A 12,295-nucleotide genomic window follows, 5' to 3' on the forward strand; every position below is an offset into this window, starting at 1 on the left:
GTTGTCGTTGTTGTTGATAGCGGGCAAAGCTGTCAAGATCGTGGCGATAGTCCCTTGCAGATTTGGTACCTGACTCTAATCTCCGGACGCTCTCATCCAATCAGATTTAGGCTCGATCTAATTTTCTTCACACTGCATCACAGCTTGGAGCTCTGCTGTCTACACCTGCGGCCTCAGCCCTTGGCCTCTGCTCGAGGAAGCAGTCACGGCTTTGATAAATTCAAGCGTGCAATGAAAATGCTCGAAGCCCCTCGGTTGTTGGTCGCTTCTTGAAACCCTTGCCTCGACCTCAATCCTGACAAACGCCCACAGGATTCCCTTCCCAATCCTTCACAAGTAAACAATATGGACGTGACCGCCTTACGAGACCGGATACGCTGGACTGTAGATCCAAATGCGGATCTACGGAGGCAAGCTGAACTTGATTTGAGACATGTGGGTAGCTGTCAAATCATGAGATTCAATGTAAGATGTGGGAATGTAGCTCATTCTGAGACAGGCCGAAGAGCAGCCAGGATTCGTGAACGCACTTTTGGACATACTTCAAGGTGAACAAGAAGCTAGCATTAGGTTATCAAGTTTGTGGATCAAAGGCCTGTGCAAAGCATTTGGCTTACTGGCATAGCTGTCGTCTACCTGAAGAATCGAGTCAGCAGAGCCTGGACCACTAGCGATGAAGTCCCGCAAAATAAATCAATACCAGAAGATGAGAAAGCAAATATACGGAACCAGGTTCTGCCTCTGCTTGCGTCGTCACCATCCCAAATACGCCTCCAACTGCTTCCCATCATTCAAAAAATCCTCAACAATGACTTCCCCAAGAGCTGGCCCGATTACTTCGAAAGAACCATGGGGCTCCTCGCCACCAACGACGCGAGTTCAGTCTATGCCGGCCTACAGTGCATGGTCGCGCTCTGCCGCATGTATAGATTCAAGAGCGGTGAGACGCGCACCGAATTCAATCAAATCGTGGAAGCGTCTTTTCCTCAGGTCCTGAATGTTGCGAATGGGCTGCTTTCAGAGACACATCTCGAGGCCTGGGAGATGTTACATATCATAATGAAGGCATTCAAACATGCAATTTATGTGGGTGATCCTCGTGAGCCTCTAACAAAGCTACTGCCGTACGCTAGACAAGAGCTAATCCAGTATTGTAGTTCGAGCTTCCCTCTCACATAATGCAGCAGGACCGCACGGTGGGCTGGTGTACTCTGTTCATTAACATTGTCAGTAAAACGGCCCCTGAACATGCTCTGGACGAGGATTTGGATGAACGGGAACGAAATCACTTCTGGAAATCTAAGAAATGGGCTTATGCTAATCTGAACCGTTTATTCGTTCGGTGTGTTCCTCTAGATAAGTTAAGGAGAGCATGGGCTGACCCTGAATCAGATACGGCCATCCCACGACGAATAAGCAAAATTCTACTCCAGAGTTGGTGCAATTCTCAAAGTCCTTCATCTCAAATTTTGCACCCGAAATCCTCAAAGGTTATCTAGGGGAAATCGAAAAATGGGCATCCAAGACGACGTGGCTGAGCAAAGCCTCTCTTTCTTACACGCTGATGTTCTTAGACGAATGCATAAAACCGAAATTGATGTGGAAACTCCTGAGACCACATCTAGATACCTTGAACTCGCACGTCATATTTCCCATTCTTTGCCAATCAGACGAAGATATTGAACTTTTTGATTCGGATCCGCCAGAGTACTTGCATCGGAAATTGAATTTCTACGAAGAAGTCTCTTCACCTGACGTTGCCGCCACGAACTTTTTGGTGTCACTCACGAAGAGCCGCAAGGAACAAACTTACTCGATCCTTAACTTCGTAAACAGTGTCGTCAACAATTATGAAGCTTCGCCAAGTGACCAAAAGAATCCACGAGAGAAGGAAGGTGCCTTGAGAATGATTGGCACCTTAGCCCCGGTTATTCTCAGTAAGAAGAGCCCAATTGCTGATCAGGTAGAATATTTCTTTGTTCGACACGTCTTTCCTGAATTTCGGAGTCCCCATGGCTTTCTCCGCGCTCGATCTTGTGATACCTTGGGCAAATTTGAAGCGCTTGATTTCAAAGATCACAAAAATTTACTCACGATCTATGGGAATATTTTGGAGTCGATGGCAGATCCTGCTCTCCCTGTCCGGGTAGAAGCAGCTCTGGCGCTGCAACCATTGATAAGGCATGAAGTCATTAGGGCCTCCATGCAGCACAATATTCCACAGATCATGCAGCAATTGTTGAAGTTGGCCAACGAAGTGGATGTCGATGCTCTCGCAAATGTAATGGAGGACTTTGTTGAAGAGTTCGCAACTGAACTTACTCCTTTTGCCGTCGCGCTGAGCGAACAATTACGTGACACATATCTGCGGATCGTTCGCGAGGTTTTAGATCGGAGTACCGCCAAAGAAGGCAGCGATGAAAGCTACGGAGATTATCTTGGCGACAAAAGTATTACAGCTCTTGGAGTTCTTCAGACCATTGGAACTTTGATTCTCACACTAGAAGCGACGCCCGACGTCTTAATGCACCTTGAAACGATCTTGATGCCTGTTATACAAATCACGCTAGAGAACAAACTATACGATCTTTATAATGAAGTCTTTGAAATAATCGACAGCTGCACCTTCTCGGCAAAGGTCATTTCACCAACGATGTGGCAAGCCTTCGAGCTCATGCACAAGAGCTTCAAAGCTGGAGCTGAATTATATCTAGAGGATATGCTTCCTGCGCTGGACAATTTTGTTGCCTATGGATCAGAGACAATCATACAACAGCCACCGTACCTTGACGCCCTGATAGGAATGGTAACAGATATTTTTCATGATGAGAAAGTCGGCGGAATGGATCGAATCTGTGGCTGCAAGCTTGCGGAAGCGATCATGCTCAATCTGAGGGGTTTGATCGACGCGAAGATTCTAATCTTCGTAGAGCTCGCTATGACGGCCTTATCGAGCCCAGAACCAAAAGTGAAGTCGTATCGAATCCGGCTCATTGAGATGGTGATAAACGCCATCTACTACAACCCACCCGTTGCCCTCCATATATTGGAGAGTCACGGCTGGACCAACAAGTTTTTCAGCGCCTGGTTCTCGAACATCGAAAATTTTCAACGAGTTCACGACAAAAAACTATCGATTGTGGCTATTAGCTCACTGCTGACTCTGGATGCTAGTCAAGTCCCTACTAGTGTTCAATTAGGCTGGCCACGATTGATGCAAGGCGCTGTGCGGCTGTTTCACACACTACCCGCAGCTATGAGGAACCGTGAAGAAGCTGCAAAGGAGAACGAACTTCAGAACGAGGTAGGCGATGAAGAGGATGACGACGAACCCGAAAGCTGGGCCGAGAATGGTGATACTTTGACAAACGACGAGGGAGAAGAGCCCGAGGATGTCAAAGACGAAGGTGCGGCCTACCTGGAATTCTTGACCCAAGAGGTAAGTCTTGCCCTCCATCAAGTCATTCGCCGAGTAGAGATTGACTTGAGATCACAGGCGCAAAAGTTTGGCGCGGCGGCAGATGAGTCCGATGACGAACTCGAAGAAGAGAGCCTGCTGGAAACACCTTTAGACAAGGTTGAACCGTATGGCTTTTTCAAAGAATCGCTTCTCAGTATGTGAAAACCATGGGCTTTTGTATGGGTACGTCGCTAATGAGAATCGCTTTTTGTAGATCTCCAAACCCGTCAACCACAACTCTACGAGTCTTTGACTAAGATTCTTACGCCGACTGATCAACAAGTAATTCAAGGCGTAATTGCTCAAGCAGATGCAAACGCGATGGCAGCACAGGCCGTAGCAGCTGCTCAGGCAGCACAGGCGACGAACGGCCATCAACAACCTCCACCACGGGTCAATGGCGGAACGATATAATCATATTCTACTGTATAGCAATTTTCCAACAAGGTCCGTTGGGCACGTATCTATGGGTTCTTTATTGCATTGCTTGTATCGGTTGGCGCTTGCAGGGAAATCCAGGAATCATAGAGGGTCATGACCATATCTCGATAGACATGGCGGCCCCTTGTGAGCTGTTGTAACGTCTAGATGCTTTACGTGTACCAGGGACGTTGGCTATGACTTGAGTCTTAATATCATTCCTCAATGGAGGGTTTCATCTAGCTTCTTGCCCGTTGGAAACCGGGTAATTGCGTGTCTCTCGCAAACAGTTGTCAAGGACCTGATTATCGTCATCGCCCAATCTGTCCATAATTCAACCGCGGAATAATTGCCCCTCGCTAATGCGTGACAGCATCACAAGACAAACAACTTCCTTGCATTCCTTCACTCTGATCGTTTCTCCGCTCCTCGAGCTTAAAGTAACGGTCTGAAAGCGTGGACCAAGCTTGAGCATCCGAACCCTTCCATAAATCATTCATTCAACTTTTTCTTCCTTGCCCAACCCTATTCCAGCACAGAAGGCCAGCCTCATACTTCCAGGCCCATACAACATCACAAAGTTCAACCACTCTTCCTTCCTCCAAAGCCTCGGATCAAGGAACACAGTCGGACCCAAAATCCTCCATTGGCTCCATAAATGCATCAGATCGCACAAGAACATGCCAAACAGCACGGTTTTCCAGACCTTGAGATCGGATGTAGAGCGTAATACTACAGCTTGACACCATGCGAACAGAAGTAATAGAGCGCCTGTTTGGTCATAGATTGGCTGTGAGAGAGGGTCGTAAGTCGAGGCTGTAGCTTGCGGGGAGAATGTTTGCAGGAATTGGAGGGGGCGGAAGAGGCAGAGAAGGGTTCCTCCCAGAGCTGCAAAGGCTTCGAAATAGAGAAAGAGGAAGCGGTAGAGGAGTGGGATTGTCATTGTCGTTGCGTTAGGTAAAGAATTTCAGGCGCAAGTCGATTTCGAGGAGAAGTGCAAATGAGGGGGCCACTTTTTCTGCAGATGACGTGCAATTCCTCTCCACCTCCAGCACTCCCCTGCATACCAGATTCGACCGCAAACACCCTTTTCACCTTGAAACATGCCACCCTCTCCTTTCCCCTCTCGAAGACTTCCGACAAATCCCACAACCTTCTTCGGCCGCATCGGCGCCTGGTACCGCCGCAATCTCGACAACCACCCATTCGCCTTATTCGGCCTCCCCTTCTGCGCCGCCATAGTCGCCGGCTCTTTCGCTCTCACACCCGCTACAGCACTTAGATATGAACGGCATGATAGGAAAATGAAGCAGCTCAGCAAAGAAGAGGCATTAGGTTTAGGAAAGGATAGGCGGAAGGTCGACATGCAGGAGGAGTATTATAGGTTGGCTGCGAAGGACCTGGATGATTGGCAGCAGAAGAGAGTGCCGAGGCTCGAGGGGGAGAGAGATGGGAAGGCGTGATGAGGGGAGAGGGAATTGAGACGATGGGTCATCATTACTACGGGCGAGGACACAAACGTGGGATTGGGGGAATCAAATGATTGAAAAGGCTATGTGCATCAAGAGGGCATGGCTGGGCTTGCGATCGGTAGACAAAATAGTCTGCCAATTTCTGTTGAGAAGCGGGAAAGCAGAAGATCGACCAAATTACTCAACGTGCGATGGAGAGACTGAGGGCGAGGCATGTAAAGAAGGAGTGATAAGAGGGGAAGCGGCTGAATCCAGCGCGAGCAAGCAGAAAGAACGTCGAGGAGAGATCATGTAGTCAAGGAGCAATAGCAATGAAGGCTGACTACCTCGAAAGGTGGCCCTAGGCTTTCTCCGATTGCTTGCACGAGGCACAGTTGGATGTAGGGTAGGCTTCCTTTGAGGAAGGCAACGCGCAGGTCGGTGTTGATGACCAGATGGAGATGATGTCATATGAACGTGTCAATATCTTCGATTAACATTCCATATTCTTTTCCCAGTGCAAAATCCCAAAACGCAGCGAATTTCAAGACAGAAACCACCAACACCGCAACTGGTGGCAAGAATAAAGAATACCTGAAGCAGCTTAGCCCAGGTCCTAGTTTCGAGCCAAATTAAGGTCCCACCTGTCGCGGCGCGTCCCTCTCTCAAAAAAAAAAGAAAAGGGAACCATCGCCGCATGTAAACTTCCAACCGTTTGACATCTTCAACGCCAGATCACTGCGCCTGTGCTGCTTACCGAGAGCGATGTCCTCAGCCTTTGGCGGGCAACAATCAGGGAGTATCTTCGGTGGTGCTTCTTTGGCCCCGTCACAACCGGCACAAACAGGCGGCTTGTTTGGAAGTACGCCGTCGTCACAACCAGCTGCTCCCGGGACTGGAGGTGGTCTTTTCGACAGAGTCACACCTGCAACGCAATCCACATCGCAGCCCGATACTACAGCCGGCACTGGTGGCAGCCTTTTTGATAGGACTACTCCTGCGACTCAATCTCAGCAAAGCTCCTCACTCTTTTCAAATCTGGGTGATCAGTCGAAACCGGCTAGTTCTGGGAGCATCTTTGATACTTCAAAACCACAGAATACGACGAGTAGCGCGCCAACAAGCAACCTCTTCTCCTCACTATCCTCGGCACCGCAACAAACGTCAGGTCTTTTCGGTACTATCAATCCGCCTGCTTCTAGCCACCCTGCCGGGTTGTCCATCTTTGCTCCACAACAGCCGCAGGCGCAGAATCAAAATCAGAGTGAGCAGCAAGCACAGAATGGCGCTCCAGCGCATAGAGCTCCAGGCTACTTTGACAATTTGATAGAGAAAGGCAAAAGGAGAGCGCGAGATGGAGAGCAGGGCCCTGGGTTTCAAAATCTTCCAAACTTGCAATTGGGATTGGGTGATATTTCAAAACGGGTTCGTGAGCTTGGAGGCGCAGGCTCAAGAGGAAGGAAGGAACCTGACAGTCGAGCGTGAGTCCTTTGAACAGCGAATTCAACCCCATCTAATGCTTCAGAACAGGCACTATCTGCTTGCTGCATCCGGTGTCAACATTGGCACTACACGACGCGATCTTGACTCTCTTGGAGTATCGGAAACTTTCACAAACAGAGCCCCTTTCACGGTAACTCCGGAGTTCGATCCAGATAATCGCAAATACTACGAGCAGCTAGAACAGCGGCTTACGACCCGAATGGTTCAGGAGGGACTTGAGCGAGCAAGACGCCAATTTGACGAATATCTCGAAGAGAATGTTGATATCAACTGGGAGCAGCAGAGAAAGAAAATTTATGAGCACTTTGGGCTTACACCACGGAATGCTGAGACGGACGAACTTAGCGGTTCCGTTAAAGGAAGCTTTGGACAATCTGCAAGAAGAAGTAGACTTGGCAGGACGCAGACCTCAAGCCGCCAAAATTTGAGTAGAAGTATCTTTGGTCAGTCAAGCCTGCAGAAATCTGTAATTGGTACACCTGGAATAGGATCTGGCAACGCAACTTTGTTTGCGGATGTTGCCAAAAAGGGCGGAGGAAATGCAACCGGTTCTGAGGATCGCTCTTTGAGGGACAAGCAACGTAAGTATGCCGAGAGAGTCCAAGCTCTAAACGAAGCGCGATTGCGGAAGACCAGAACAGTTAGCATGAAGCGACCAAAAGGATCCGTGTATCCCATTTTGAAAGAATTCTTGAGTATCGACAACGATCCTAGCGGCGACTTGCCGACACAAATCGCTGCTGCGTACAAGGCTCTCATAGAGATCGTCAAAGGAGAGGATGTCCCGGAAAGAGCCTTTGCACAGGACTACCTTGATGAAATGCCAAATTCTGCGAGGTCTATGAAGGTGCGGAAACAGATCATCGATGGATCAAGGAAATCGCTTGAGAAAGAATTCTTCGGCCAGCTCGAAGAAATAGTCTCAAAGAACCCAAGAGAAGCAAACATTGGTGGTATACCTACAGCTCTGAGCAAAGTGCGTGCTTATGTGAGGATACGGGCGGTGAGAAAAGACCTGGCACCGGATGGGGCTTTTATGGCTACAATGGGCGAAGACTATTGCTGGGCGCTGATATTCTACCTCCTGAGAAGTGGAATGGTAGACGAAGCTGCAGATTACGTCGTGGGGAACGCCCCTCACTTCAAAACCATTGATCGAAACATTATTACCTTCCTCACATCCTACGCGAAAAGCCCTGATCGAAGGCTGGATGGCAGAGTCCAGCGAGATTGTAACAATGTCTATTCGGCTATGACGAAGACTGCGCCAGGTGACTCAATCGATCCCTACCGTGTAGCGTGTTACAAGATCATCGGCAGATGCGAACTCAGTAGACGAATTCTAGACCATATCAATCAGAGTGTTGACGACTGGATATGGCTTCAATTTAACCTCGCTCGAGAGGCCAATCGTGCGGAGGAGAGTGCTGCGGATGTCTATGGACTCAGCGAGGTTCGAGAGACGATTGCTGAGATAGGACAGAGGCATTTTGATCAGGGCCATGACGGGTTTGGAGGCTTTGGCACCTTCTTCCACCTCCAGATTCTTGGTGGAATGTTTGAGCAGGCTGTAGCCTATGTCTACTCCTATTCTTATACTACTGCAGTCCATTTTGCCATCGCACTTGACTACTATGGCTTGTTACGCGTTTCAGACTTCTCGGTGTCGGAGACAGAGCTTCGTAAGTGCAGAGCTCGAGGATGCATAGATCCTGCTAACGATTCTCTAGTCACGTATAACACGAAGAGTCTCCCTCAGCTCAACTTCGGCAGAATGATAGGTTACTATACTCGCGATTTCCGAACGAGCAATGCCGAAGCTGCGGTCGACTACCTTGCCTTACTTTGCTTGAATGCAGATCTGCCTGGCCAGCTCGGCAAATCGCAGGCTGGTCTCTGCCACGAAGCACTGCGCGAACTTGTGCTCGAGACTCGAGAATTTGCGTTGTTGTTAGGTGATATTCGATATGACGGGATACGACTAAAGGGCGCCATCGAAGAACGTCTTGAAATCATTGCATTAGAAGACCAAGAAGACTTCCTGAAGACCGTCACAGTGCAAGCTGCAAGTGTTGCAGACGATAACGGTCGCGTCACCGACGCTGTCCTCTTATTCCACCTTGCTGAAGACTTCGAGAACGTCATCGCCACCGCCAACAGGGCGCTTTCGGAGTCCTTGTCCATCGATATCGGTGCAGAGCCCATGCGCCTACAGCCCTTAAAACCCAGAATGCAAGCCGCTAAATCCCAGAGTGAAGGCTCTCAGCCCTCAGCGGGGAGCAGTCTCAGCCTGACATCAGTAGATGACCCTTACACTCTAGCAAGCAACATGGTGAGCCTCTACACCAACAACACAATGTACTTCGCCAAAATAAAGCCCAAAAGTCGCGAGACCAGCGGCATCCTCCTCCGGCTCAGCGAGGCCCGAGCTAGCATTCTCGCCGGTCAGTGGGTAGAGGCTTACAATGTTAGTAGACCCCCTTGTCCCCTTCTGACCCGTGCCCTATCTACGAACTAATATTTCTCGCAGCTTATCGCGGGTCTCCATCTCCTGCCTCTAGCCGCCAATGGCAATATTCCCATCATCCGCAACTCCGCCCAAGCTTTCAACAACCTGCCCTCTCCCATCTCTCGAAACGTAGGCCCTATCCTTCTCTGGACCATCACATGCATCAGTCAACAGCGGCACGCACTAGCACAACGACAATTCGAAGCGGGCGAGAACAAGCAGATCAGCGACAACTTGCTAAGCGCGGCAAAGGACCTGATGGTATTTGCGGGCATGCTGAAATATCGGTTGGGAGAGAAGGTGTGGGAGGCTGTATGTAATGTTGGTGGCGATGCCGGGGCGTATTAATGGCCCTGTGTAATGTATATACTATGCGAAAAGCGAACTCTACAGACTCAAATCCTTTGAGATGGGGAATATATCATATACCCAAACGGCCGACGTACTCACTCATATCTTCTCCTGCTACCATCCTAGCAACACACCACCCTGTCCCCAAACTCAGACTTATGCCCCAAGCGCCGTGACCAGCAGCCAAGAACACGCCCTCTCCCCCTCCCTCGTCACTGCCATCTTTATTCCCCTTGTCACCCACCTTCCCCGTCAATTCACAAATGACAGGCACACCCCTTCTGCTCACTGGTCTCCAGCACACACTCTCCCTCACGACCTCCACATCATCGCCCAGTAACCTTCTTGCCGTCACTTTCAGCGTGTTGATCGCCGCGCTATCCACTGTCCTCTCATTCGCTACCTTCGGCAAAGGATACGATGGCGAATTCAGACCAGCAAGGTAAATCTCCCCATTTGGCATGCGGGAGAAGAGTTCAGGTGAGTAGCCGCCTTGGGTGTCAGTGGTGAAGATCGCGTGGCACTGCCTTTCATTATCCTTGCGGTGATGGACGGGGATGGATGGGCTGCTGCTAAGGCCGCGGATGGGATCAGTAGCGTCAAGAGCCGGCGGTGGCCAGTGCTTGGATCGCAGGAGGAGTGAGTGGCCGGAGAGGGAAGTTATGGGAATCGAGAGCTTGGAGGTTGGAAAGAGAGTGCGGAAGACGGAGGGGGACCAGGCGCCCGCGGCGATGACCAGTCTTGCGCAGGGGAGAGTGAGTTTGGAAGTGGTGGAGGTTTTCAGGATTGTGAGTGCTGAGAGAGCGCCGGTGGAGGTGTGGGAGAGTGAGAGGGGACGGCAAGGTTGGTGGAGATGGACGCCTCGAGAGAGGCAGGTTGAGAGAAGGAAATCACACAGAGCACGGGGATTGCTTGATTCTTGTCAAAGAGAGGCTCGAGTCTAAGTATGAAGACGTACATCTGCGCCGTGGTATCACCGCCTGAGAGGACATCAAGGGCACCTTTGCTTTTGAGCCATTGGGGAGCATTTCCGGATTCGGGTTCAGTGTTCGCTGCTGCTCTTGCTCTACTTGCTCCTTCTCTCAGCCAGTCAGAGTCCCTATCTTCATTGCTTTCTATTGTCTCTGCAAGATTAGTGCCTGTTGATTGGCTATAACCCCAGCGTTCTTGCCCATTATTCGTTTCTGCGATATCCATGTGGAGCTTGAAGCTCAGCGCTCCAAGCTTGGCTAGCGGTGAAGAGAACCAGTCTGCAGCTAAGAACCCCGCTGCAAAGCCACTCGCAGAGGCGAAAAGCTCAGGAGATGACTCGACCAGGTGGATATCATGAGCTTTTGAGGGGTCAAGTTCAGAGAGGTAGTAGGCAGAGGAGACGCCAATAATACCCGCACCGACAATAATAGTTGGCATATTGTATTCGGACAATTTTCATAGCAAGTCATGCCAACAGAAACATTCGATACTTGCCCAAGCCCCGCGCTTGCTCTAGCCGCAGAAGATGACGTAAGAAAGAGAGAAAGGTAACGATAAGTTTTCCTGAACGACACGGATGCTAAGAGCGTAGCTATGTCTAAGACTTTCATCGTGACTGGAGCCTCAAAGGGTCATTCGAGCACACAGCAGCACAGCGACCGCTGACATTTCCGCAGGTATCGGTCTTGCGATCGTACGATATCTCATTTCACAATCGCACAATGTCGTTATTCTTGCGAGGAGCGCAGAGATCCTTCGTCAATTGCAGCAGGAGCATCCAAAGCAAGTCCGACCGCTCGCTGGGGATCTCGCAGACTTTTCGCTTGCCGATAAAGCGGTAGGCCTAGCACAAAAAGACTATGGGCGACTCGACGGTCTTGTGCTTAATCATGGAGCGATGTTTGGTGTAAAGAGTTTGGAAGACTGTAACATTGATGATTGGCGTTCTATGTTCGACATCAATCTTTTCAGTGCCGTAGCCTTTGTAGGTTAATTGAAGTTTGAAGCAATTGATCGAGCTTATGACAGACAGACGAAAGCAGCCTTGCCGCCCCTGAGACATTCCAAGGGCTGTATAGTCTATACTTCGACTGGCGCCTCCACAAGTACGTACAGCACTTGGGGCCCATACAGCACCTCCAAAGCGGCTTTGAACATGTTGGCCAAGCAAGTTGCTTGTGAGGAGACAGAAGTGACTGCATTTGCGATTCGTCCCGGTATGGTCGATACGGAGATGCAACAAAGTCTGAGGGAAACCCATTTAGCAGGCATGAAAGAAACAGAGAGAGCGAAATTTCAGAATGTGAGTGCACTACTCAAACCAGACCAACCAGCGAATGTCATGGCAAAATTGGCGATCAATCCTGACATGTCCTTGAACGGCCAATATCTCAGGTGAGTCTCCTTCTCAGATAGTGATCCATGAACGGAAGGCTTACTTTCCATAGCTGGAATGGTTCAGAATTGGCAAAATATCAGTGAAATTGTTCACGCTAGATGCTGTAGCCGTGAGTCAGCAACGGATCATCATTTTGCTTGCACTTTTTCAATAGATAGAACAACAAAAGCATCATTTGAAAGATGAAAAGTCTCGATATTTGCTCTCCATACGACCAAAGGGTCGTCAGT

The 12,295-nt window shown here is 49.6% G+C and overlaps 5 protein-coding genes across 5 annotated transcripts; 4 read left to right on the top strand and 1 right to left on the bottom strand.

Annotated features, from left to right (window-relative positions):
* Positions 1-345: 345 nt before the first annotated feature.
* KY384_005548 (uncharacterized protein) lies at positions 346-3,874 on the top strand (the record flags this gene model as incomplete). The annotated part of the gene is made up of 5 exons (XM_044814048.1): positions 346-435; positions 571-1,086; positions 1,158-1,342; positions 1,393-3,614; positions 3,771-3,874. The coding sequence occupies 5 exons, from the start codon at positions 346-348 to the stop codon at positions 3,872-3,874; spliced, it is 3,117 nt and encodes a 1,038-aa protein (XP_044669349.1).
* A 1,109-nt stretch (positions 3,875-4,983) lies between these two features.
* COX16 (Cytochrome oxidase assembly) lies at positions 4,984-5,343 on the top strand (the record flags this gene model as incomplete). Its single annotated transcript, XM_044814049.1, has 1 exon — positions 4,984-5,343. One exon carries the CDS (start codon positions 4,984-4,986, stop codon positions 5,341-5,343), a length of 360 nt encoding a protein of 119 aa, XP_044669350.1.
* Positions 5,344-6,096: 753 nt separating this feature from the next.
* On the top strand, positions 6,097-9,691 carry KY384_005550 (uncharacterized protein; the record flags this gene model as incomplete). Its single annotated transcript, XM_044814050.1, has 3 exons — positions 6,097-6,812; positions 6,862-9,301; positions 9,365-9,691. The coding sequence occupies 3 exons, from the start codon at positions 6,097-6,099 to the stop codon at positions 9,689-9,691; spliced, it is 3,483 nt and encodes a 1,160-aa protein (XP_044669351.1).
* Positions 9,692-9,764: 73 nt separating this feature from the next.
* Positions 9,765-11,104, bottom strand: KY384_005551 (uncharacterized protein; the record flags this gene model as incomplete). Its single annotated transcript, XM_044814051.1, has 2 exons — positions 9,765-10,434; positions 10,653-11,104. 2 exons carry the CDS (start codon positions 11,102-11,104, stop codon positions 9,765-9,767), a joined length of 1,122 nt encoding a protein of 373 aa, XP_044669352.1.
* A 30-nt stretch (positions 11,105-11,134) lies between these two features.
* KY384_005552 (uncharacterized protein) lies at positions 11,135-12,219 on the top strand (the record flags this gene model as incomplete). The annotated part of the gene is made up of 4 exons (XM_044814052.1): positions 11,135-11,214; positions 11,297-11,651; positions 11,700-12,061; positions 12,129-12,219. The coding sequence occupies 4 exons, from the start codon at positions 11,135-11,137 to the stop codon at positions 12,217-12,219; spliced, it is 888 nt and encodes a 295-aa protein (XP_044669353.1).
* Between the last annotated feature and the right edge of the window lie 76 nt (positions 12,220-12,295).

Source organism: Bacidia gigantensis (assembly GCF_019456465.1).
Source record: "Bacidia gigantensis strain McMullin 20006 chromosome Unknown contig_245, whole genome shotgun sequence".
Classification (NCBI taxonomy): domain Eukaryota; kingdom Fungi; phylum Ascomycota; class Lecanoromycetes; order Lecanorales; family Ramalinaceae; genus Bacidia; species Bacidia gigantensis.